Source organism: Tamandua tetradactyla, chromosome 12, assembly GCF_023851605.1.
Source record: "Tamandua tetradactyla isolate mTamTet1 chromosome 12, mTamTet1.pri, whole genome shotgun sequence".
In the NCBI taxonomy this organism is placed as follows: domain Eukaryota; kingdom Metazoa; phylum Chordata; class Mammalia; order Pilosa; family Myrmecophagidae; genus Tamandua; species Tamandua tetradactyla.
The window spans coordinates 60,749,429-60,772,332 of NC_135338.1; the positions used below are offsets into that span (position 1 = coordinate 60,749,429).

Genomic DNA, 22,904 nt, shown 5'->3' on the forward strand with positions numbered 1-22,904 from the left:
GGCTGGAGCCACTAGGAGGGAGAGTTTAAGGCCGGAACGACAAACTCGGCCGTGCTGAATTCTTCTCCCTACTAGGGCACTGGCGTGTGGAAGACGGCCAGAGGTGCGTGGGAAGAGAGATGACCTATTTTCTAGTGCTGTTTTTAACTGAAAAGTAGAGGGGGAGAAGGAGGGACCAGTCCCCTCGCGCCCCGAGGTGACCGCGAGGGTGTGGGGAACCAGAAACGTCCACTTCCACAGCCTTCGCCCAAGCGGGAAGGGCAGGGGAGAGCGACCTGCCCCCACGCAGAGTCGAGGCGACGCGTGGGATGCGAGGGGCCCCGCACCCGAGAGCGAGCGCCGCGGGGATCGGAGGCCTAGGGGATTCCTTCAAAGCAGCCCGAGAGAGGGGAGGCCGCGCGCCTGCACCTGCCATCCGCTCCCACGAGCAAGACGCGAGGGGGCGATGGGCGCGTCCGGACGCCGGGAGGGGCAGACCAGGTAGCGGCGTGCGCGCCAGCCGCGCGAGCAGGGCCGCCAGGGCAGAGGCCGAGCGGCGCCCTACGACCCCGCCCGGGCCCCGCGCGCACACCCGCCCCGCCCCAGGCCCGGGAGCGGCCGGCCAAGGCGCGGGCCGGGACCACAGCCTGAGGGTAGCCGGCCGGGGCGGAGGGCAGCGACGCGCACGGGTTGGGCCGCAGCCGGCACTCACCTGTCTGCTTCCCCCTGCAAGCAGCGCCGGCGCCTCACTCCGGCTGGACCCCAGCGTCCCCCTCAACCAAACCCCAGGCAGCGGTGGCAGCGGCGGCAGCCGGACGGGAGAAGCGGGGCGGTGGCCTGAGAAGGCCCAGCCTCCGCGGCCCAACCCGGCTCCGCCCGCCCACGGAGCCCCGCCTCCGGGGCACCGCCGCCGCCGCCCATTGGTCCGCGATGCAGACGCATGGGCGCATCCCTCCCACGACCCCGCCCCGCGGCCCAGCCAGCCATCCTTTCGTGTTCCTCCCTAGCCACTCCCGGGGCCAGAGCAGCCGGCTAAAGCCCCGCCAGCTTTGGGACCACCATTGGCTGTGCTTCGCCTACACTGGATCCCTGATTGGGGAACGGGAGCTCCTGGCCCCGCCTCCCGCGCCCAAGTTCCGTTAGCAGGTTCGGTTGCTCTCAAATTCCCTTTCGCCCTCGGGGGGCGGAACCGACGGGATGGGCCCTTTTGTCGGTTCCTCCTCCGGCACGCAGTGAAAACTGACCTGCGGGGAGGGGCGGGGAGGAGACTGGTGGCTCTTTCCTACTTTGAGCGCCCTTCTTTCTTCTGATTGGCTTACAGGAGACCTACTCTCTCCGCCCCCTCTGGTCGCTTGTTTTTTCCGTTGGAGACGCAGCGTGATGACGTATTCCGCGCAGTTCCACGTCCAAGATGGCCGCAGTCGGTAAGGGGGAACGTCGCTAAGGCGTTTGCCTGAGGCAAGGGGTAAGTGACCGACAGACGGCGGGCAGCGCCGCCAACCTGCCGCGTACCGTGAGGGTTAGAGTAGGGTGTGCTGTAGGGTGTGCTAGTGGAGTCTCTCTTCCTTGGCTCCGCTTCTCTGCTAACCCCCGGTGCCAATGGAATTTAGCGGGCGATGCAGGGCTGGGAGACCGGCCAGAGGACTTCGGGAGAGGGTCTGAGGCGCAAGGTGTGGGGGAGGCTAGTGCTCCTGGCCGGAAGCTGGAGCAAGTAGCACCTCTCTCAGGAGCGGTTGGGAGTTGGGCACTGGGGACTTAGTAGCAGGTTGTGGAGAAGGGGCAAAGCTCTTAACACGACGTGCGCGCGCTCTCAGCCGCAAACTACCCATTTTTTCCAATTATTTCGAGGTGTATCGGCCCCACCCTTGAGTAGGACTGAAACTTTGGGGATTGTTCCATATCTGGGATATTCTGACTTTAGGCTTTGAAGAACCATGTAACGAAAATGGAATTAGCTACGAGAAAAAGCACTTCCGCAGGCGGTCAGGTTAATTCTTGCCGGGGCATTGTCGTTGCCCAGTGTAGCTTTCCTGGGTGGTTTGGTTAGGTTTTTGATACGAGAGGAGTTGTTTTTTAGAAGGTTGGGGAGAAATCTAGAGGTCATCTTAAGACTCTTAAATATTATCTGCATAAAGTATGATCAATAACGTTCTCTATCTAAATCTGGACTGCCAATTAAACCGAGCCTTCGCTAAGTCATACGGCGTTAGTAAAGACTTTTCTGAGCAGTTATTTGAGTTGGCCTTTTATATTTTTAAGGCAAACTTGATAATGTTTGAAATCCCGATCTAGCGGATATCTGGCACAGCACTTTGCCCTTGTAGGCGTCCATTAAAGGTTTGAATGAATTATGTTGCTAGAAGGAAAGGTCCAAGTGGGAAGGATTTTTTTTTTCTTGTGCGCTGTTGTAGCCCTAGTACCTAGAACAAACCCTGACATAATAATAAACTTTCACTATGGATGAAAGATGATATTAGCAGCGGTGGTATTGATAGACATTTTGACTAAAATTGTTAGTGTACTTAGGATACTTGCTTGTTAAATAATCCTGACTATGAATGTCATAATTATCCAAGATTGTCTTACTTTTTTCATAGTACTACCATTGGTGTCTAACCCCCCATTTGTCTCACTTCCATTGTGTGATGTATAATTCAAATGTCTTAGTTGATTCTTGCATAAATGATATTTAATGTTTGTACCACTTTAAAAATAAAGTTTGCACTAACGAGCAATAAAGAAACAGTATTGCTAATGATGTTCTTAAATTTTAAATACCATTTCTAAAATTAACTGTCATAGAGGGAAAAAATGGTCATAGTTTTGGCCTATAAGATTGGCTAGTTAATTTCAGGAAGTTGTGTTTGAAAGCAGTGAATTTACTGAATATCCAGATGGGGAAGGAAATGCTTTCTTCTTGTTTTCTCTAAAGCTGAGATAAGAGGGGGGAAAATGATTTTATCTAATTGGTTTAAGTTGATTCATATTTTCAGATCCAGAGAAACTATATACTTTTATGTATATATATATAATATATTATATATATATATATTATATAGTATATATACTTATGTGCTATATATAGAAAGTACTTGCAGGTAAGATTGTAAAATCACTGTTCATAGCTTTTGAGAATTCCTAAAACTGTAGTTAATAATAGAACACTGAAGACTGGTAAATGTCTGTTTTCACAGAGCAATTAGATGGTTCTTAGATGCTAGATTTCATTATTAATGTGTTCTAAAATATGTTTGAAAAAACAAAGAGAAGAGAGTTTTTGAGTACTTGGGAACGCAGAGTTGATTCCCTTAAACAGAGTTTCAATACAAAAAAGCCAAGTGACAAAAATCATGTTTTCGTTTGTGTTAAGTTTACTAGACACTAAACTTAACACACATTGTAAAAGCTATGTAGTGGGGAAATTGCTGGGCATGAGCCCTTTCAGGTTTTCCTCAGGGCCTTGAACATAATCAGTCTTCTTATCCTAGTAGGTAGAAGAGATAAATGTACCTTGGATATAGTCTTGTTTGATAGATTTATATCCATTCAACCCAAAATGTTGATTAATTGATTGATGTTGGCATGGAGGAATGCCTTTTGAGATATGCTGTAGGACTCTGGGCTTGCCCTTACTCTGGTTAGCACTTTTTAATAAACGATTTAAATATTTAAAATGCACTTTTCTCAAATTAGTAAATGAACTTAAAAAGTGTGGAGATGATTAGCTAGCATATTAGATAATACTCCAGATTCAGAGATCTTAGGATTGAAATTGGCCAAAATTAGCGAGATTCCAAAAACGATTAAATTTATGAATACTCAGATATGTGTTTGAGATGAATGCGGCACTAACAAGCAACAAAGTTGCTTCTAGGATGTAATGTTCTTTTTGTAGAAGTAAAGTAGTATACAGGCTGAGAGAAGAGAATAACCCTGTCTAAAATAAGACAAATTGTGGCTCTGCCATTTACAAGCTGTGTGAATTAGACAAGTCGCTTCATGTCTCGTTGGCTCCATTTTCTCAGTGATAAATTATGAGACTAAGAATTCATAGCTTGTAGGGATGTTGCAACTTAGTGGACACACAATGGGCATGTACCATATAGTAGTAGCCTCCCTTCCCCTATGCCTATGCAGATCACATGAAAGTATAGTTTTCCATTTTTATTGTTAATGTTTAAAAAGGGCCTTAAAACATTAAAAAGGATAGAGAAAATGGAGAAGTTTATTAACTCCAGAGAAAAGAAGGGAATGTAAAAATTATGTTCACTTATTTAAAGGGCAAGCAACAGATAAAGGGAAATGTATTTTTTGCTGTTCTCAAAGCTAGACTCAATGGTAGAGTTGTTGAAAGGGTAGATTTCATTCAGTGTTTTGTACCATCTATGTATCAGATCTAGCTAATGTAAACAGATAAAAATTATTTTTTAAATATTAAAAGATTAATACAGGAATTAATGTATTAAATTAAATATTAAAAGATTAATACAGAAATTAATGAGAATACCAATTATTGATACCCAGCAGTGCCCTAGGCTACTTCATTAATTAATAAGATTCCGTTAAAGAAAATAAATAAGGTCCCATTAATGAAAGTGACCAAATGAAGGTTAAGAAGTGACTAAATATTGTTGTTAAGAAGAAATTTTTGTACTGGGAAGAGAATTGAGTCGTGACCTTTGGTATCGTTGCCTACTATGAGTCCATAATTCTAAATGTTGAAAAATACGTTTAACCTCTCATCCTGTAAAATAATATACTAAAGTACAATGCCTGAAACATTTTAATGCCTTGACATGCATGCTCCATGTTTATGGAGGTGTTTTTATTTTGTAGAGCTTATAAAATTCTCAGCCGCTGTCATAGTAGTCATGAGCTGCTAATGAGAAAATTTCTAACTTCAGACTGTTGTGGAAAAGTAATTTTAAAGTAATAGGAAACAGGATTATAGAACTGAGGCAAGAACTTTTTCAGGGAGGTGATTTAGAGGACAGTTTCTGTTTTCTTTCTGTACATGTATTTTCACTGCCGTTCATGTCTTTTTCATTCTGCCCCAGAGTTGAAAGGCAGTTACATCAGATTATTAGCATGGGGTTTGGCCAGTGACAGCAAGGTAAAGCAAAGCATGGATATCTTTATGATTTAGCTATCTCTCTTGTATCTCTACATAGATTATTCTTAACCCTTTTCCCCACTCTGCCCCTTTCCTCTCCGCAGAAGTCTTGGCACTGGACTTCTCAGAGAAAATGGAAGTACTCTTTCATGAATTTCCTCCTCTCCCTTGAAAGCCGCCTTTTATATCTTCCTCAAACTTCCCTTTTCTTCTGTCTCAGAGGAAGAGCCTCCTATCTAAGGTTAACTTTTTTACTCTGTTTTTTACCGTTCCTTGCTATTGTATCCCCTCTGGCTGGCTTGCCCAGACTCCTGTAGTTACTCCATTCCTCTTGGCTGTAAACATCCTTATCCTTTATGCTCACCCTCTGCTCTTCTACTCTGTCACTTTCTTTAAGCAAATCACTAATTCTAATAACCTTTTCTTAAGTCTTTGTCCTTTAATTTTTCTTGAACATTTGTCACTGTTGCCTGTGATCTCTGACATGCCTTGACTTCTTTTGCAATTAAGGATGCAAATTTTCCACCTCCTTGACCATTCTTGCTGCTCCCTTCTTTGGTATTTCTTCCTCCTACTTTCTACAGATGATGGTTCTTCAGGTTCTGTTCCCAGCCCCCTTCTTTTTTCATTCTCCATCCACTCTTCTATCACCACCTATCTATAGATGAATCTCAAATAGATATGTTCTGGATTTCAGCAGCTTGTTTATCTCTCTGATGGGATATTTCCACAGAGACGAGACATCTTACAAATACTTCAAACCTAATATATATAGAATCAAATTCTTCCTCACCCCCCTCAGTCAAAAACCAGCTCTTTCTTAATTTCACATTTTTCTTTTTAGTATCACCCTTCACTTTCAGTCAAACATGAAAAAATCATTTGCCTTTCTTTGCCCCACTATTGTTCAGGGGCAGCCATATTAGGCATAACTTGAGGAGTTGTTATAGTCTCCTAACTCCATTTTGCAAAATCTCTCCCTTACTCCATTCTCTGTAAACAGTGCTGTCTAAAATAGCCCCTACGTCATTTCTCCCTTACCATGCGTTACCTTTTTTTTTTTTGATGACACTTACCGCTCCATGATAAATGTTTTACATATGTATTTTTTTGCTTTCCTACTGGAAAGTAAGCCTCAAGGGGACAGAGACTTTGGTATTACATAGGTGCATTCACTTTGTGAAAGCCAGTCAACAATACCTTTATAGTGCCTTTTACTTTTTGTACATTGCAATTCAATTTAAAATGTTTCAATTAAAAAAAACAAACACTTGCCCACACATAAGCAAGAATTCCTTGGCTAGTAAGGGACTCTTATCCTAGAGAAGTCCTCCTGGTCTCCTAAACAGTCTCATCTGATTTTTCCCTCCAAACTTTTTATTATGTGAAAGAATAGTACAGTGACTTCTTATTTACCTATGGCCTAGACTAGGTACTTTTGTTTGTTTGTTTGTTTGTTTGTTTGTTTGTTTGTTTCTTAACGTATTGGTCTCCAAAATCCAAAGAGGCCCACTAGGCATTGTGCCTCTTTTTTTGGTTGTAGAAGGGGCCAGATGGACCAGCTTTTCCTTCACCTTAGAAGGAATAGCTTGACATGCCCCACACCACTAGACACCTAGAAATTTCACTGAGGTGGACAGACCTCGTGTTTTTGTTGGATTTATCTCCCATCCTCAGACAGACAAGTACCTTACCAATAAGCCTAGAGTAGTTGCTACTTCTTGGTCATTTAGTCCAATCAACATGATATCATCAATGCAGTGGATAGACCATTGTAATGTCTGGTGGAAGGGAGAAAGGATCAAGGTCCTTGCAGACAAGATTAGGACATAGGCCTGGAGAGTGTTATACCCCTAAGGTAGGACAGTGAAGGTGTACGGTTGTCCTTGCCAGCTGAAAGCACACAGCTTCTGATGGTCCTTACTAACAGCTATTGAGACAAAAGCATTTTCCAGATCAGTAGCTGCATACCAGTTACCAGGGGATGTGTTGATTTGGTCCAGCAATACCATCTGGAACAGCAACTGCAATTGGAGTCACCACCTAGTTAAGTTTACAGTAATCCACTGTCATACTCCAAGGCACGACGTTTTGTGCACAGACCAGATAGAAGAGTTGAATGTGGATGTGGTGGAAATCACCATCACTGCATCCTTCAAGACCTTAAGAGTGACACTAATCTCTGCAATCCCTCCAGGAATATGGTATTGCTTTGTTTTATTTTTTTAATATTTGTATTGACACATCTTTGCACACATGCATTCTATATATGCGTACAGTCAGTGGCTGACAATATTATCACAGAGTTGTATATTCATCACTGTGATCATTTTTTAGAACATTTGTATCACTCCAGAAAAAGAGATAAAAAGAAAAAACTCATATGTCCCGTACTCTCACCCCCCCTCTCATTGACCACTAGTATTTCTGTCTACCTAATTTATTTTAACCCTTTTCTCCCATATTATTTATCCACATTTTTTTTTTATTCATCTGTCCGTACCATGGATAAAAGGAGCATTAGACACAAGGTTTTCACAGTCACACAGTCACATTGTAAAAGCTATGCAGTTATTCATTCATTTTCAAGAGTCAAAGCTACTGGAACACAGCTCAGCAGTTTCAAGTATTTCCCTCTAGCTACTCCAAAACAACAAACTGAAAAGGGATGCTTAAAAATAACCTCCAGCTGTTTGAAATCTCTTAGCCACTGAAACTTTGTCTCATTTCTCACTTCCCCCTTCTGGTCAAGAAGGCTTTCTCCATCCCTTAATGCCAGGTCCTGGCTCATCCTGGGAGTTAATGTCCCACATTGCCAGGGAGATTTATATCCTGGGAGTTATGTCCCATGTAGTGGGGAGGGCAGTGAGTTCACTCATTGAGTTAGCTTAGAGAGAGAGAGAGAGAGACCACATCTGAGCAACAAAAGAGGTCCTCTGGGGGTGACTCTAAGTACACTTAACCTATTTGCAAGAATAAGTTTCATAGGGGCGAATCCCATGATCAAGGGCTTGGTCTGTTGATTTGGTTGTCCCCTAGACTGGGTACTTTTTTTTTGCTTTCCATTTATTTTTTTAGACTGGGTGCTTTTAATGTTTGCTGCATGACTGTGTATTTTGGCTAAACCATTTGAAAACAAATTGCTGGCATCATGACACTTCACCTCTAAATACTTCAGCCTGCATATCCTAAGAATAAATTCATTTCCTGTGTAATTGTTAGTACCTCCAAGAAAAGTAACAGTAATCCCATAACATCCTCTGGCATAAGGTCCATATTAAAATTTCCCTAATTATTCAGAATTTCTTTGATAGCTTAAAAAAAAAACAAGATCCAGTCAAGGTTTACACTTTGCATTTGGTTGTTATGTAGATAGCCTTTTTCTCCTTAACGTTTCACCCATTCATAGCCTTTAAATATCTCCCCCCAAATTATGTATTAATTGCTGTGATGGCTTTAACATATGTCCAGAAATTCTTTGATACTTTTCCCTCTAAGATGTGGCGCTTAGGTCCTTCCCCTTGGATGTGGCTGGACTTAGTGATTCACATCTAAGAAATAGAAAATGGAAAGGGAAAAATAGTCACTTTACGGTTGGAAACTTGTCAGACCTCATCTTAGCCATGTATTCACACCTGTATCACCAGCAGTAAGTCGCTTCGCTCTCTGACATTTTTCCTCCAACAACCATGACTCTTGTCTATTCATGAGAAAACATTGGACAAACCCGAATTGAGGACATTTTAGAAAATACCTGAGCAATACTCTTCACAACTTCCAAGGTTATGAAAAAAGAAGAAAAGACTGAGAACTCGTCACATGTTGAAAGACACTTAGGCGAGGTAACACCTAAATGCAGTGTCCTGGATTAGATCCTGAGAAAGAAATAGGATTTAAAAAAAAAACTGACAAAATCCAGATAAAGACTGTGCTTTAATATATAATGTTGTACCAAAGTTAACTTCTTTATTTTGATGAATGCACCATGGTTATGTAAGCTATTAACATTAGGAGAAGCTCAGTGAAGGGCATACAAGAATTCTCTGTACCATCTTTACAACTCTTCTGTAAATCTAAAATTATACTTAAATAAAGGATTCTTTAAAAGTCAGAGCTCTATATATAAAGATATACAGAAGTACCCATCCTGATCCTTTCCACCAATTTCTTTTCCCCATTGGTAAGTTTTGTTTTCTTTTAATTCATTTGGGAGAAAATTAGGGATTCTGTTATTTTTCCTCTTTTCTTTCATAGATCATGTGTGCTGTTGTAAACATTGCTGATCTTGGGAAATTTCTCCATACCAGTACTTAAAGTTATTTCTCATTCTTTTTTTATAGTGCTTGGTATACCATTGAGTTAATGTTCTTTATTTTATTCACCCATTCCCCTATTGATGGATGTCTGGTTGTTGATTGTTTTTCCTATTGTAGATAACACTAAAGTGAATAAGCTTGTTTCGTATTTGTAATGGTGTTGACTGAGTAGATTTCCTAGAAGTGGATTACTAGATTAAAAAGCAAATGGGTATGTAACTTTGTTAAATATTAGCGCATCACTGTTTTGTACTTCCACCAGCTCAGCAGTGTTTGAGATTGCTGTTTCTCTCTAGCCTTACCAACAGAGAATGTATGTTAAACTTTTGAATTGTTTCCAATTTGATAGGTAAGAAATGGTATCTCAGAATAACATCTAATCATGAGCTCTTCGTATTTCCTCAGGGTTTAGTTAACTGGGCTCCCCCACCTCCCAACATTGTCCAGTTCAGTCACATACAAAAGTATAAATGACAAGCAGTCTGCTTTTCTCCAGATATTTAATTCTTCCTGTTGGAGGAAAGATCACATTCCTTTTAGAGCTACCAGGTGCAAAGAGGAAGAGAGTACACACGGCCATGCCATATCGCCTTTCCCACCAGAAGTGAAGCAAGAACACAAGAAAACTTAAGCTTCCAAGTTAAGTGATGAGGACCCTAGCCAAGAGTCTGGCCTTAGAACTGCTTATTTTCTTGCTAACTGACTATTCTGGCTCCATAGCCTCTTTCAGCATTGTCTTGCTGCCTTTTTGAAAATTTCTATCGTCTCTGGTCCAGTTTACAATTTCCTTCTTACAGTGTCCTCCAGATGAGAGTCCTTGTTTTTTGTTTTGCCTTGTTTTCTTTTCTCAACATCGAACTTTTAGAAAATCTGTTTATTCCAAATGAAAGAAAGGGGAAGAAGATTAGAAAGCAGTAAAATTTAAGGGAGCTCCTTCCCTGGTGGACTACCTCTCTACACCCCGTTTCCTCCCAAATCACTATACCCACCCTTAATTTCTGTTGCTTATTAATTCATTCATATATATAGCTGAGAATTAATTTGATCCAGTGTATTTCTAAGTGAAAGTACCTAAATGAAACTAGGTAGACTATAAAAGGGAAATTTTGATGGAATGCTGGATTGAAAAGTTAGATAATTTTGGAGCATGAGTCTTTTTAGGGAGTTAGGACATACCTGGATTTTACTGAAGAATCTAGACCAGCATGAGGGAACTGTATGTCTAGAAGAAAATCAAGTGAGTTGTTTTTAGTTTCTTCCAAAATTTAGTGTAAGGTTATCCCTTTAGACTCAAGAGAGGGGAGGAAATGCTCTTCATTTAAACTGCCATAATTGGAATTTATTGAACTATGGGCCACTTACTGAATATTTTAAATTGGTTTGGAGATTAGCCTGCCGTCTAAGTACCATTTGACAGTGCTATTTCTGTAAGACATTTTGATCCAAAATCAGGTACAAGCTGAATATTGCTTATAATCTGGGGGATCCGTTCCCAACTTTGTTTCTTTTTTTTTTCTCTTAGGATTCTAACATTTTCAGAGAACCTTCTGGAAAGAACAAGTCTACTTCAATAAATGAAGGAGAATAAAGAAAATTCAAGCCCTTCAGTCTCTTCGGCAAACCTGGACCACACAAAACCATGTTGGTACTGGGATAAGAAAGACTTGGCTCACACACCCTCGCAACTAGAAGGACTTGATCCAGCCACTGAGGCCCGCTACCGCCGAGAGGGGGCTCGGTTCATCTTTGATGTGGGCACTCGTTTAGGGCTGTATCCTCATTCTCCTTGGGGTCTCCTTGGGGTCTTAGGGACAGACTTCCCCCACCCCCTAAGAATTAAATTAGATACTAAAGGCAAAAGGTACAGTGATTTCTCTGTACTAATACAGGCCTTAAATATCTTTGTTATTTCATATTTTCTTGGCTCTACCATTCCCTGTTTATCATTTAAATGAGTAGACTTAGACATTTAGCATGGTGGCCACCCAAAAGAAAGTACCCTTGAAGATCACAGCTGACTGTTTCTAAAGGATGGTGAAGCCACCCCTTGTTGAAATCATAACATTTCAGCTTGCTAATCCAAGTGCCAGAATTCCTACACCCAGGGACTCCCACCTGCCTGCTTTGCTGCTGATTTTGATGTTGTTGTTTGACTATATTGTTTTTCCACATTTGACAAAAAACATAATCGGTAAAGTCTTGACTAAAGTCCTTAACCAAAACAACAGACATTATGATACCCTGGCAACTGGAATAATTTATTTTCATCGCTTCTATATGTTTCATTCCTTCAAGCAGTTCCCAAGATATGTAAGTGTTTGAATTTTATTTTAAATCTCTGCCACGTTTATTATTTCTACACAGTATTTCTTTGATGAATAATCTATAATATCTTCAAATTTTGGTGAACTAATTGTAGTCTGTCTTTTTTTCATACTTTCCAGAAAATTTTTCATATTTATTTTTATTTGGTACATAATATATAGAAACAAAATCAAGTTTGAACTATTCTCCCCCACCCCACCCCTAGTTAACCATGTTAGAGTCTTTTTTCTTTTTAAATTTTGGTCAATATGGACCATAGTCCATATTGCATATTGGGTAAAAGTTCACTTCCTTTTTACCATTCCCAAGACAAGTGGCTTTCAGTCCAGTATAGGCAGAATGACATGTATAAAGCACAAGGTAGAAAGTGAGGCTCTGGGAGGAGTAAACAAGCTGCCATCAGGTAGAGCTCCATAACCTCTGGAAGGGGTCAGGAAAAGTACTCAGGAGCAATGCCAGACTCCTGAACATCAGGTGGCCGTAGACCTTCTGAGGAAAGCAGAATAGTAGTCCAGCAGAGACCAGCATGAGCAAAAGCATAGCAAGGGGGAAGCAACGTTGGGTGGTGTCAGTCCCGTCAGGAGAGCTGATTGGCAGGAAGGGAAATGGAAGGACTCTGAGTTGGTAGGTAGACAGATAGTAGAGTGAGGACTCCAGACCAGAAAAGTTTGACTTCATTAGGTAAATAGTGACCCAGTTGAAGGATTTTATGAAAATGATGACAGAATTAAACTTAACAGTGAGGTCTTGTTGGGTTTTTCCTCTTGATAAAATGTTACTTAGTTTTGTGTATACATGTCTTCCTCACTAGTTTCTGAGGCCCTTGAGGAAGGAGACTGTGTCAGAATGAGCATTGTATCCACAGCACCGTATCTGGGATATACTATGATCAGGATTGTGTGGAGGAGAGAGGAGTGTAGGAAGGAACGGAGTGAGATGGGGAAGCAGGCAAAAGAAGGTGAACCTAGAGCAGTGAGACAATCTCAAATGATGTAGGCACAGAACCAAGTTCATGGCAGTGGTGAGAGGACAGAAGGTATAGGCTGTGTTATATGAATGGATTCTGCAGTCCACAATTTTAATGTTGCTCTTTCTTTTTCCATAGCAAAGCTTATCTTTGGGGAAGTTATTATATTTAGACTGGAATAGAAAGAGAAAAATTTGTTTCCATGTCTTTTGATATTTACCTTGTTTACATGACATTTTCTAAGAAAATTAAATTTAAAATAATTTGTGAAGTCAAATTTTGGGAAGACTATTAAAGTGTCAGACTATTTGTCAATAAGAAGAAGGGAGGTAGGATAATGGTAGGGGGAGGTGTTTATTGTGAAGGCCCGAAATCCTTCCTTCCTTTTCTGTGTCTTTGATAAAAGTATCTCAAGAGCTTTTGTCTCTTTTTTAGGTGACAGGAGCTTGTTGTCTCTTTTTGGCTGGGAAAGTAGAAGAAACACCAAAAAAATGTAAAGATATCATCAAAACAGCTCGTAGTTTATTAAATGATGTACAATTTGGCCAATTTGGAGATGACCCAAAGGTAAGAATCAGAACTTCCAGCCTTCTCTTGATTCCTTTTGCCAGCATTATTATGCACTACCTTGTGTTGACAGTGGCTGTGGACCCTGTATCTGCCAGTCCCTTGGGCCCCTAGAAGGTCTTATCTAGAAGGTCCATACACTTCCTTGCTTCTGTAAAGAGTGGAGGGAAGGTAATGTAGCATGCACTTGTGTTAATGCCTTCAAATTTTCTACTCACTTTACAGATGTTAACAGATTGAATGAACATGAGCAAAAATCTTCTACCCTTAGCGCTCTTAGACAAAGAAGCAGTTTAACTTCTTAGGCTCAGCTGTGGTGGCAGGGTCACACCTCTAGCTAGCTTCCAGGTTAGTCAAAAAGGACTATCTATATATGCTTTGTGTCTTTGGCTTCTCAAGAATGTTGGAAGATACTGATATTTGCAGCTGTTTCATTCAGCCAGAGATTGATGTCTGCAAATGATGCTAAAATCTTTATATGCTTTTTTTTGTTATGTTCTAAAAATAACCACCTTCAGGGACCTTTGGCAACTTTCCTTTCACCCCATTCTTGTAAAGGTCTTCCTATAGTATATCCTATAGCTTTCCTTAGGAAATGACATTTATCACATCTCATAATTAGGTAAGTTTTAATCAGATAATCACATAAATAATTTTCCTCTTTTCATCTATAAGATGCATGAGCACAAAATCCATTTCCGTTTTGCCTAGTGCCTACCTAATACGGTGGCTGGGCAGAGCAGGCATTCAACGTATATTTAGTTAATAAGTGACAGATTAGCATTAATGATAAAAAACTCAAAATCACATTTAAAACCAAGCTAACTAAAGCGGTAAAGTTTAGTACCATTCATAGTCTTGTTTTTCCTAACTCTTGTCTTGCCTCCCACAATGTAGGGCAGCTGCTGTATGCTGTCTCAGAGCACTCTGAAGAAGTCCCCTTTTACTATCAACTTTTACTCACATATCATCAAGTTAGGAAACCAAGACCCGGTCCAGGTCCAGCTCCAGTGCCCCCAGAAAACAGAAAAAGGGAAATGGTTTATAACTGCTTGAGCTTTTCTACCAGGGGATTAGTTTGTCATGCATTCAAAAAAATTATTTTTCCAGTCACTGTGTTCAGTACTAGAGATAACATAGTTAACAGGACAGACGTGAACTTTGTTCTCATGGATCTTACAGACAAGTAGAGGGATAGATTTTAATCAAATAATCAAATAAATATCTGGTTACAAGCTATGATAAATGTTATAAAGGGTAATTAGAAGGTGCTACGAGAGCATTCAGTGTGTGGACATAGACAAGTATGGGGCTGAGGGAAGCCTTCTCTGAGGAATGATGTTTGCACACAGACCTATAATTACCCATTAATTGAAGGTTTGAAACAAAGTGGAGGCAGGCCTTCGGCTGCCTTGTAGTACTGGAAGCTATGGGTACTCTTGGTAAAAGACGGTTTCTAAATTTAGAAGGATTTAAAGCTCTGGACAGGTAGTGATGAAAACAAAGGTGAGAAAAACCATTTTGTTTGGTTTGTTTAAAACTGTGAATATTTCTAAGATTTTAAAAAGTGCTCATAAGGGAACCTTGGGAAACCGGGTAGGAAAATCTTAATCTTGCCATGCCATTTGGAATAAGAAGTCATTGTAAAATCAAGTGTGTATTCTGTGAAGTAATACCGTACTTCAAATGAAAGCCAGTTACATACATGTGTGCACTTTCTGGAGAGAGTGGATTTATGCCACTGTTAGCAGTGTGATTCTAAATCTCCTACAAAGCCATTTCTCCTCTGATGCCAAGTAAGTAATTCTCCCTAATTGATATTTCAGCAGAGTGCCTTGATTGTATTGTAAATTGTCCTTAAAAGCTTGGTACATTCAGACTATTCAGTGATTGAATTTAAGAAATAACTCTTTATAGACATTCACTAGGTAGAAAGCATAATAAAAGAGGATATTCCATTCACAATAGCAACAGTAAATTAACATGAATAAACCTTGCAAGAAATTTCTGGAAACCTTGTGAGAAGGGAAAAAAAGCACTTTAAATTACTAAAGAGCCACAAAAAAATTTTGATAAATGAATACATTTTTGATAGATTCAATGTAGTTAAAATGTCCATTTTCCCTAAATTCTGTAAGTTCAGTGAGTTCCCAACTAGAACATCAATAATAGCTTTTGTTTTTTCTGAAATGATACGAATATTCAAGTGAGGGGAAAAACATGCAAAATGAAAAAAAATTTCAAGAAAGAGAAGTAACATTGGAACTGTCCCTACCAACATTAGTCCCTTTGATCCTGCTACACAATAGACCAACAGAGCAGTGAACAGAAAGACTTATACATGTGTATGTGCATATTTATTTACATAAGTAGTTTAGGATTAAGATAACATTTCAAATAAAAATAGAAATGATTTATTCAGTAAGTGATATTGAGACAGCTTATTTTAGGTAGATGAAAGATTTAAACACAAAAATGATGTGCCCCTTCCACATGCATTCACACACTGTCTACAACTGCTGCACCTAAGTTACTGTCTAAATTTGCATGAAGCTAACCATATCTTAAATCTCTTCTTTGCTTAAAATTTTCAATAAAACTTCTTGATAATTTTTCTCAGAATTTGAGTCGTTTTTAATGGAGGCCTTGAAAGAAACTACAGCTCAGTTAAATTATCTATTACATAAAAATAAGTTTACTTTGTAAACAGGGACTGATGTATGCATTGAAAATAATAAATTTCTAAGGATCATTATTTCATTTCTGTTATTTTTTTAATTAATTCTGATTGTTTTGTCTTCCGACTTTTAGTTCTTTTCAGAACTTATAATTGTCTTTGAGCCTGAGTGGGAGAGAGTAGGAAAAAAACAGAAAATAGTTGCTAAACTGTAGATTGAAGAGATTAAGTAGGCAAGAATGCTCACTTTTTCTTAATCCTCTTTGAGACTGTGATGATAGTTGGCACCCCAACATTTGTTATTTTAATTATAGGAAGAAGTCATGGTTTTAGAGAGAATCTTACTACAAACCATAAAGTTTGATTTACAGGTGGAGCATCCATACCAATTCTTACTCAAATATGCAAAACAACTCAAAGGTAAGGAAAAAAAAGTTGTAAAAAGAATTTTTTTATTCTGAAATCAAGTCTTTATAATTTGATGACTCTCAGATTATGCTTCCCAAAAGAGGAAAACAGAAAATTTGATGTGTGTGTACCTAGCTTGCCCAGACATACCCAGTATTATAGCTGCTAATACTGTTGTCTTTTATGCCTAAACAGATTCATTCATTCAATTGCCAAGTGATATGAGGTGGGAAAATGAGTCAGAGTTTTTTAATAGCCTGATTAAATTTGCTTTGGAGCCTGGTTTCCTATAAGTGATGGTTCAGTGTAGGTCACTTATAAAGAAAGAACAGACAGGTCTTGGGCCACATTGTTTTGTCCTTGTTTCCCACGTGGGAGCACTTTCTTGGGTCTTGGGGTGGTGCTGAGCACACTGTCGGCTTTGGATAAATACTTGTTGCTTCTTATGAATTTCTTTTTTTTTTAATAGTTCTTTACCTTTTTTTCCTATTTTTAGGTGATAAAAACAAAATTCAAAAGTTGGTTCAAATGGCGTGGACATTTGTAAATGACAGGTATACATGTTACTATGTTGTAATTCCAGTGTTTTAAAAAAAAAATAGGTGGGGACTTAATGGATCTTCTAATCCAAACCCTTATTTTGTATCAGAGGAAACTGACTTGCCCCAGCTTGAAGAGCTAGTTAATGGCAGAACTGGGGCTGAAATCCAGGCCATCTGCTTCATAGCAAAGGTGTTTCTTTTTGCTGTCATGTCTGGCTGATGTGAAAGGCCGAAATCTTATCACCAATTTGAAACACAAGTCTGAAACAATACCCTGGAGAATTTTGACAGCTGAATGCTTAGAACCCAATTTGTTCTGCAAACATATATTTCCTTGTAACGATGTTCTTCTTTGACCATGGGCATGTAATGCAGGCCTCAGTAGGGGACACAGAGTACTAATATGGGGGGTTGCAGTCCTCTTGGGTCCAGGGTGGACAGAGCAGTTTCTATTTTGTTTGATTTACACAATGTTCACCCTCTTTACAAGACTTCATTTGAAGGGCGGGCCACGGTGGCTCAGCAGGTAAGAATGCTTGCCTGCCAAGCCCGAGGACCCGGGTTCGATTCCCGGTGCCTGCCCATGTAAAAAAAAAAAAAAAAAAGATAGACTTCATTTGAAGAAAGAGTGCGGTGGCTAGGATTTCAGTGGTTTATAAACATAAACCACTTTTCATTGCTATTTCATGACAGCAGTTTTTTGAATATGCTATAATTTTCCTGATTCTCTAAGGAACAAATTGTTAACTGTGATTCAAATAACTTATTTTGAGACTTTTGGAAGACAATATATATTTTTTAAATCTATAATATTTTATTTGATCATGTTTGGGGTAAAGTAAGTAATTAAAAGTTTAGATGTAGTATTTCATTTCCATACCTTGGGTTAATCGTAAAAATTTGATCATATGCAATTAAAGTAACCTTTTTTTCCTTGTTGAACTAGTCTGTGCACAACCTTGTCACTGCAGTGGGAACCAGAGATTATCGCAGTAGCAGTGATGTATCTCGCAGGACGTTTGTGCAAATTTGAAATACAGGAGTGGACTTCCAAACCCATGTATAGGAGATGGTGGGAGCAGTTTGTTCAGGATGTTCCTGTTGATGTTTTGGAAGGTATGTGGCATGCTGGGCTTTCTGCAAGGGTGTTCCTTATTTAATCGTTCTTCCTTGTGAGCCCTGAGTCCCAAGAATGGATTTTCCCCAAAAGGGCATGTATAAATTATTTTTCGGAAGCATCTTTAATTAAATTCTATTTCAGATAACAATTTGAGGTAAGTGTAATCTCTGCCTTTCATTTAGATATCTGCCACCAAATCCTGGATCTTTACTCACAAGGGAAACAACAGATGCCTCATCATACCCCCCATCAGCTCCAGCAGCCCCCATCTCTTCAGCCTACACCACAAGTGCCACAAGTACAACAGTCACAACAGTCCCAAGGCCCTGAGCCTACCCAGCCCCAACAGAAGGATTCCCAGCAGTCAGCCCAGCAGCAACAGCAAGCAGCACAGCAACCGAAGAAACCATCTCCACAACCCAGTCCTCCCAGACAGGTTAAACGTGCTGTGGTGAGTTGGCCTCGATGGGGGCCTCTTGGCATGGTCATTTTCCAAGGTAGCCGCACTCTACCTTGTGCTCTTCCCACTTGTAAGGGATCACATGGAACATCAAAGCAGGCAGTGACTCAACCCCATGGTCTGACTGCATGTCCCTGTCCCTGGGAAGCCTGAAAACCAGTGTGATCAGAGGCCAGAGGCTGCCTCTTGGAATCAGGAGGGCTCCATCCTAATACTGGTTCAGTGTTGGTTGGCCAGAGCCTCTTTGACTGGTCTCTTAAACCGGTCCTTGTCTGTACATTGGTGTCCTTGCCTGTACATTGAGTGCTAGAATATTGCCTCTGCACTTCTCTTCCAGCCCAGTAATATGTGTCATTCATAGTAACAGTATTTAGGTGACACAGGGTGTTTATAAATGTATCTGGTAGTCAGAAAATAATCTCTCCTCCCAGGATAGCCAACCTGTCACTGGAGTAATCGTGTGTTGTAACATGGTCCCCAGAAGAACCTATGGGAAGTACACACAAGTCCATGAACACCCCAGATCACAGTTAGGAAACTACCTTAGAGGGCCTGGAAACTTGGTATTGTTTAGAACTCGTGATTGAGAAAAGTTAATTCTGTCTAAAAATGAGAAAGAAATGATGAACTGTTAGATGCCATGTTTTACCCTGGAAGTTCAGGACAAAAATAATTTTTGTTTGTGTTCATGTTTCTCTTGCTGTGAGTCCATTAGTACCTGGATAATCCATTTTTTCCTTGGATACCTATGATCCCAGCTAACAATTGTGTATCTTCTTTTGATACAGGTTGTATCTCCCAAAGAAGAGAACAAAGCAGCAGGTAATTTCCTGTTCTAATGTTTTGGTTTTTAGTTTTATATGTCCATATATTAAAACTCTGAGTTCACTGATTTTCTTAGAAAACATTGTTTCTTTTCAGATTTAGATTGGCCTTAAAACTTAAACTTAGAGCCATCAGTAATCCTTTTCGTTGCCTGCAGGAAAAATAATGCATTGTCTTCTCTCTTTATAATCGTGTCATGTATTTTTAGATTATACTCTGACAGAAGATATCAAATACAGAAAACATTAGAGGCAATGAAAATGTACTTGATAACATACATAAATAGGTAATTTACGAATATAGGAAATGTTAAACCAGTGTTTATTTTTGCATATTAGTTCATCCCTTGAAAGTAGACATGCATTATGGGACCATGGAGTCCCTATATGGAATACAAAGCAGCAAACTAATGGTGGTGAAAGAGGGCTGCTGGGAAGTAGAAAGTGCAAAGAACTACCGTACAGTCATGTACAGTCATGGCCCTGCTGCCGACACAACCAGACTTCATTTAAACCCCTCCACCCATGCTACCCACCCCTATATTTTGTAGAGCCCAAAGTTGGATAAGTTGCAGCATCTTTGGGAGAATGATGGTTTTTGTTATCAGTGACTTTTTTTTAGCTCTGAATTGTCAAGCGCAGAGTGGAATGTGGCCCTTTCCACGTAAGAGTACGTAAGGTGAAACAGATGCTGGATCTGTAAGCGAGGTGCAAGCAAGCTGCATGATGAGGTTTTAAGAAGGCCTTTTGAAAGGTGATTGCCTTTGAGCAAGTGAAAGTAAAGCTGTGGAGCATTCTGGTAGAAGGACTCAAGTGAGCAGAGAAATTGAGAGCTGGGGGGAAACAGAGAAGTCTTATTGGAATGTGAAGAATTGAAAGGATATATGGCTGGTTCAAACTGAGATGTGCAAAATTGATGATACCCCTTTTCCTTTTTAATGTCACTACTAGGAAATTTTAAATTGCATATGTGGCTCTCCTTGTATTTTTACTAGACAATGCTGATCCAGATAGCCTAGTCACTTGACTGCTCTGGGAAGAGAGGGAGGGGGTTGGCACCTAAACATCTGAGGTGAGAGTAAGAGCAGCTACAAGGGACGGATGTAAAAAAGGTGGAGTATGAGGTGCTGCTTTGTGAGTCGAAGGATGGGCTTGGAAGTTCAGGCCCACAATTTTGTAGGAGAAATCGAAGTGATAGAAGTAGGTGTATGGTTTATCCACTTTGAGGGGGTTTGATAACCTGAGAAAGAGAAAAGAGGTCTTTCAACCTTGAGTTAGGCCTGTATTTGGGCCAGACAAACCAAGAGAAAAAGTGGTAAGCAAAATCAGGGGAGTCCAGGCAGAGTATTGTACATGCCTGAGTAAAGAAGCTTCAGGAAAAAACAAAAGGCAAAACATAAAAACAAGTATAGACTTTCTGCAACCTGTCTGTCTTGACTTATTGGGGATGATAGTTATTTGCAGCTGCTTTCCCCTCCAGGATGGTGGGATGCATTGGATTGTTCTTCTATCCCAATAGCCCGAACAGTCTGCTTGTGTCAGTTGTTACTTTCTTCCTCCTGTCAGTACATACCTCTAGACTGTTCCTGATATGCTGGCAATGGAAATAAAATTTGTGAGAAACAAAGTGAACTTATAATGTGTCTAAATAGGAGTACAAAGGGGAGGTTTCTCTTGTGAGCTCTCAGGGGGGCTTGGTGACATTACACTGGCTGCTTTGGGCCTTTCTTTTTACTTGTCCTAGTAAAGGTGCTGGATGATGCTTGGAAACAGAAGATATTGGTCTTCTGTTCAACTGCGGATGGAAAAAGTTGTCTTAAATATTCTGCCAGCAAATTTGGGTAGATGTGGACAAAGGTCTGGCTGTAAGGTGATGGAGTGGGGGGCGGGGGGGTGTCATTTGAGGAGAAGGCAGTATTTGCTTTGTTTTGTTACTTTAACAGGATTAATGCATTGTGGTTTCCCTGCACCTACCTCATGTTTTCTTAAAGCCTTGGTCACATATGTTTTATCTTCCCAGAAAAAACCTTGAACAATACATTTTTACTTTTTTCTTTTTGACATGTTTAATCACAGGAAAAGATAGAAGTGGTTTTTTCTTAATCTACTTTTTCTTTTAGAACCACCACCACCAAAAATTCCCAAAATCGAGACCACTCACCCACCAATGCCTCCAGCCCACCCTCCTCCAGGTAAGCATCATTTCTGCAAATCAGGGAGCACCTGCCTTTCTCTGTGCTTTTCTGAAGGACTTGGGGAAACATTTATGCAAGGGAGACTTGATGGCCAAAAAGAAAAAAGGCAGTAGTTATCAAGGGTCTTTCAAAAACTTTAATTTTTACAAACCAGAAGCTGAGTAGATGGTCAAAACTCTTGAGGATACCTGAATATTGTCTGGTCTGTCACACCCTGGATGAGTGGAATTAGAATCAATTTTAGGAAAATAAACTCTGATGACTTATGAACATTTTCCTAAATCCAAGTAGGATTGCTGTAGATAGGAGACTCCAGTCTCTCTCACACCTGCTTCGCGTTGACAAGGCATCTTCTGAGTGCATTTTGAAGAATATGCAATTGTTCAGAGTCATATGGAGAATAAATTAAAGAGTGAAAAGTTCACAACTGTTACAGTGAACTAGGAAGCTTCTTTGACATCACTAAGAATGTAGGAGAGGGTTGGCAACGGTGGCTCAGTGGCAGAGTTCTCGCCTGCTGTGCCGGAGACCCAGGTTGATTCCTGGTGCCTGTCCATGCAAAAAAAAAAAAAGAAAAGCTAAAAATGTAGGAGAAAAATTGTAAAAACCCTAGCATTCTTTGCATGTGGCAATGTTTTCAGAAGATGAAGCATTCATCAAAGAAGGCAAGGGTTATGAGTGTTTTCTGAAGGGTATTAGACATTCCAGATGCTTCTCTGAACCAAGGTCGTGTCAGCTTTCAGTCACTATACCAGCTATTGGTCAGGCACATGCTTAACACTTCAGCTCATAGAAACGTGCCTGTAGCATTATATTTCTTCCCGTTTACATTCATTCCCAGCAGTTTATAAGCTTTGAGGAAACAGGCATCATTTTACACTTTGGTCCAAAATTCTGCAATCCCCTGTACAGTGTGACCCCTGCTTTAAATGATGCCTGTGGTCAGTTATTGAGTATTATGGAGCTCAGGACCTACAGCTCCCCCAGCTGCATGCTGGGCTGAGAGAAACAGTACTTTCAGGGAACCTAGATCAGTCAGAGAGGTGCCACCGCACATATCCAGGGACTCAGGGAAGAGGGCCACCTTTGTGGAGCCCTGCACGTGGCTGGGAGACAGGCCTGGGCCTTCTGGCAGGACTTGGATTTGAGCAGCATCTTGGAGCTAGGCAGGCTGGCAGAAGAAGCCTGGTTATAGGGGATGGGAGGGGGCATCAAGGGTGGAAACTGGCAGTGGCAGTGTTGACAGCCACTGCACTCAGGTGGAGGTGGGAACTACTTGTGTAGTTCACATAAACATGGGCCTCAGTGCACGTGTTTTAGATGTCCATTGCAGAAGAGACGAAGGAAGGAGAAATGGATGGTATTAGAGAGTGAATAGAGGGAAAAGAACAACGTTCCCACGAAGAGACAT

General features: G+C 40.7%; 2 protein-coding genes across 6 annotated transcripts in view; one reads left to right on the forward strand and one right to left on the reverse strand.

Annotated features, from left to right (window-relative positions):
* The window catches only part of SETD3 (SET domain containing 3, actin N3(tau)-histidine methyltransferase), a 79,626-nt gene extending 78,273 nt beyond the window's left edge, over positions 1–1,353 (reverse strand). Inside the window, exon 1 of one of the 3 annotated variants that reach the window (XM_077123502.1) lies at positions 1,224–1,353. The gene's annotated coding sequence lies outside the window, so the exon portion shown is untranslated. Of the gene's footprint in view, positions 1–691; positions 826–1,223 lie in introns of those variants that run through there. The other 2 variants (XM_077123504.1, XM_077123501.1) reach the window with 2 other exon arrangements.
* CCNK (cyclin K) overlaps positions 1–22,904 on the forward strand; it is a 25,926-nt gene continuing 3,022 nt past the window's right edge. The window contains exons 1-12 of one of the 3 annotated variants that reach the window (XM_077123505.1): positions 466–480; positions 987–1,125; positions 1,301–1,444; positions 10,931–11,179; positions 11,637–11,718; positions 13,136–13,267; positions 16,259–16,364; positions 16,849–16,906; positions 17,841–18,010; positions 18,197–18,465; positions 19,263–19,296; positions 21,419–21,490. In XM_077123505.1, the coding sequence (XP_076979620.1) occupies positions 10,983–11,179; positions 11,637–11,718; positions 13,136–13,267; positions 16,259–16,364; positions 16,849–16,906; positions 17,841–18,010; positions 18,197–18,465; positions 19,263–19,296; positions 21,419–21,490 (1,120 nt within the window). In that variant the 5' untranslated portion in view covers positions 466–480; positions 987–1,125; positions 1,301–1,444; positions 10,931–10,982. The other 2 variants (XM_077123507.1, XM_077123506.1) reach the window with 2 other exon arrangements.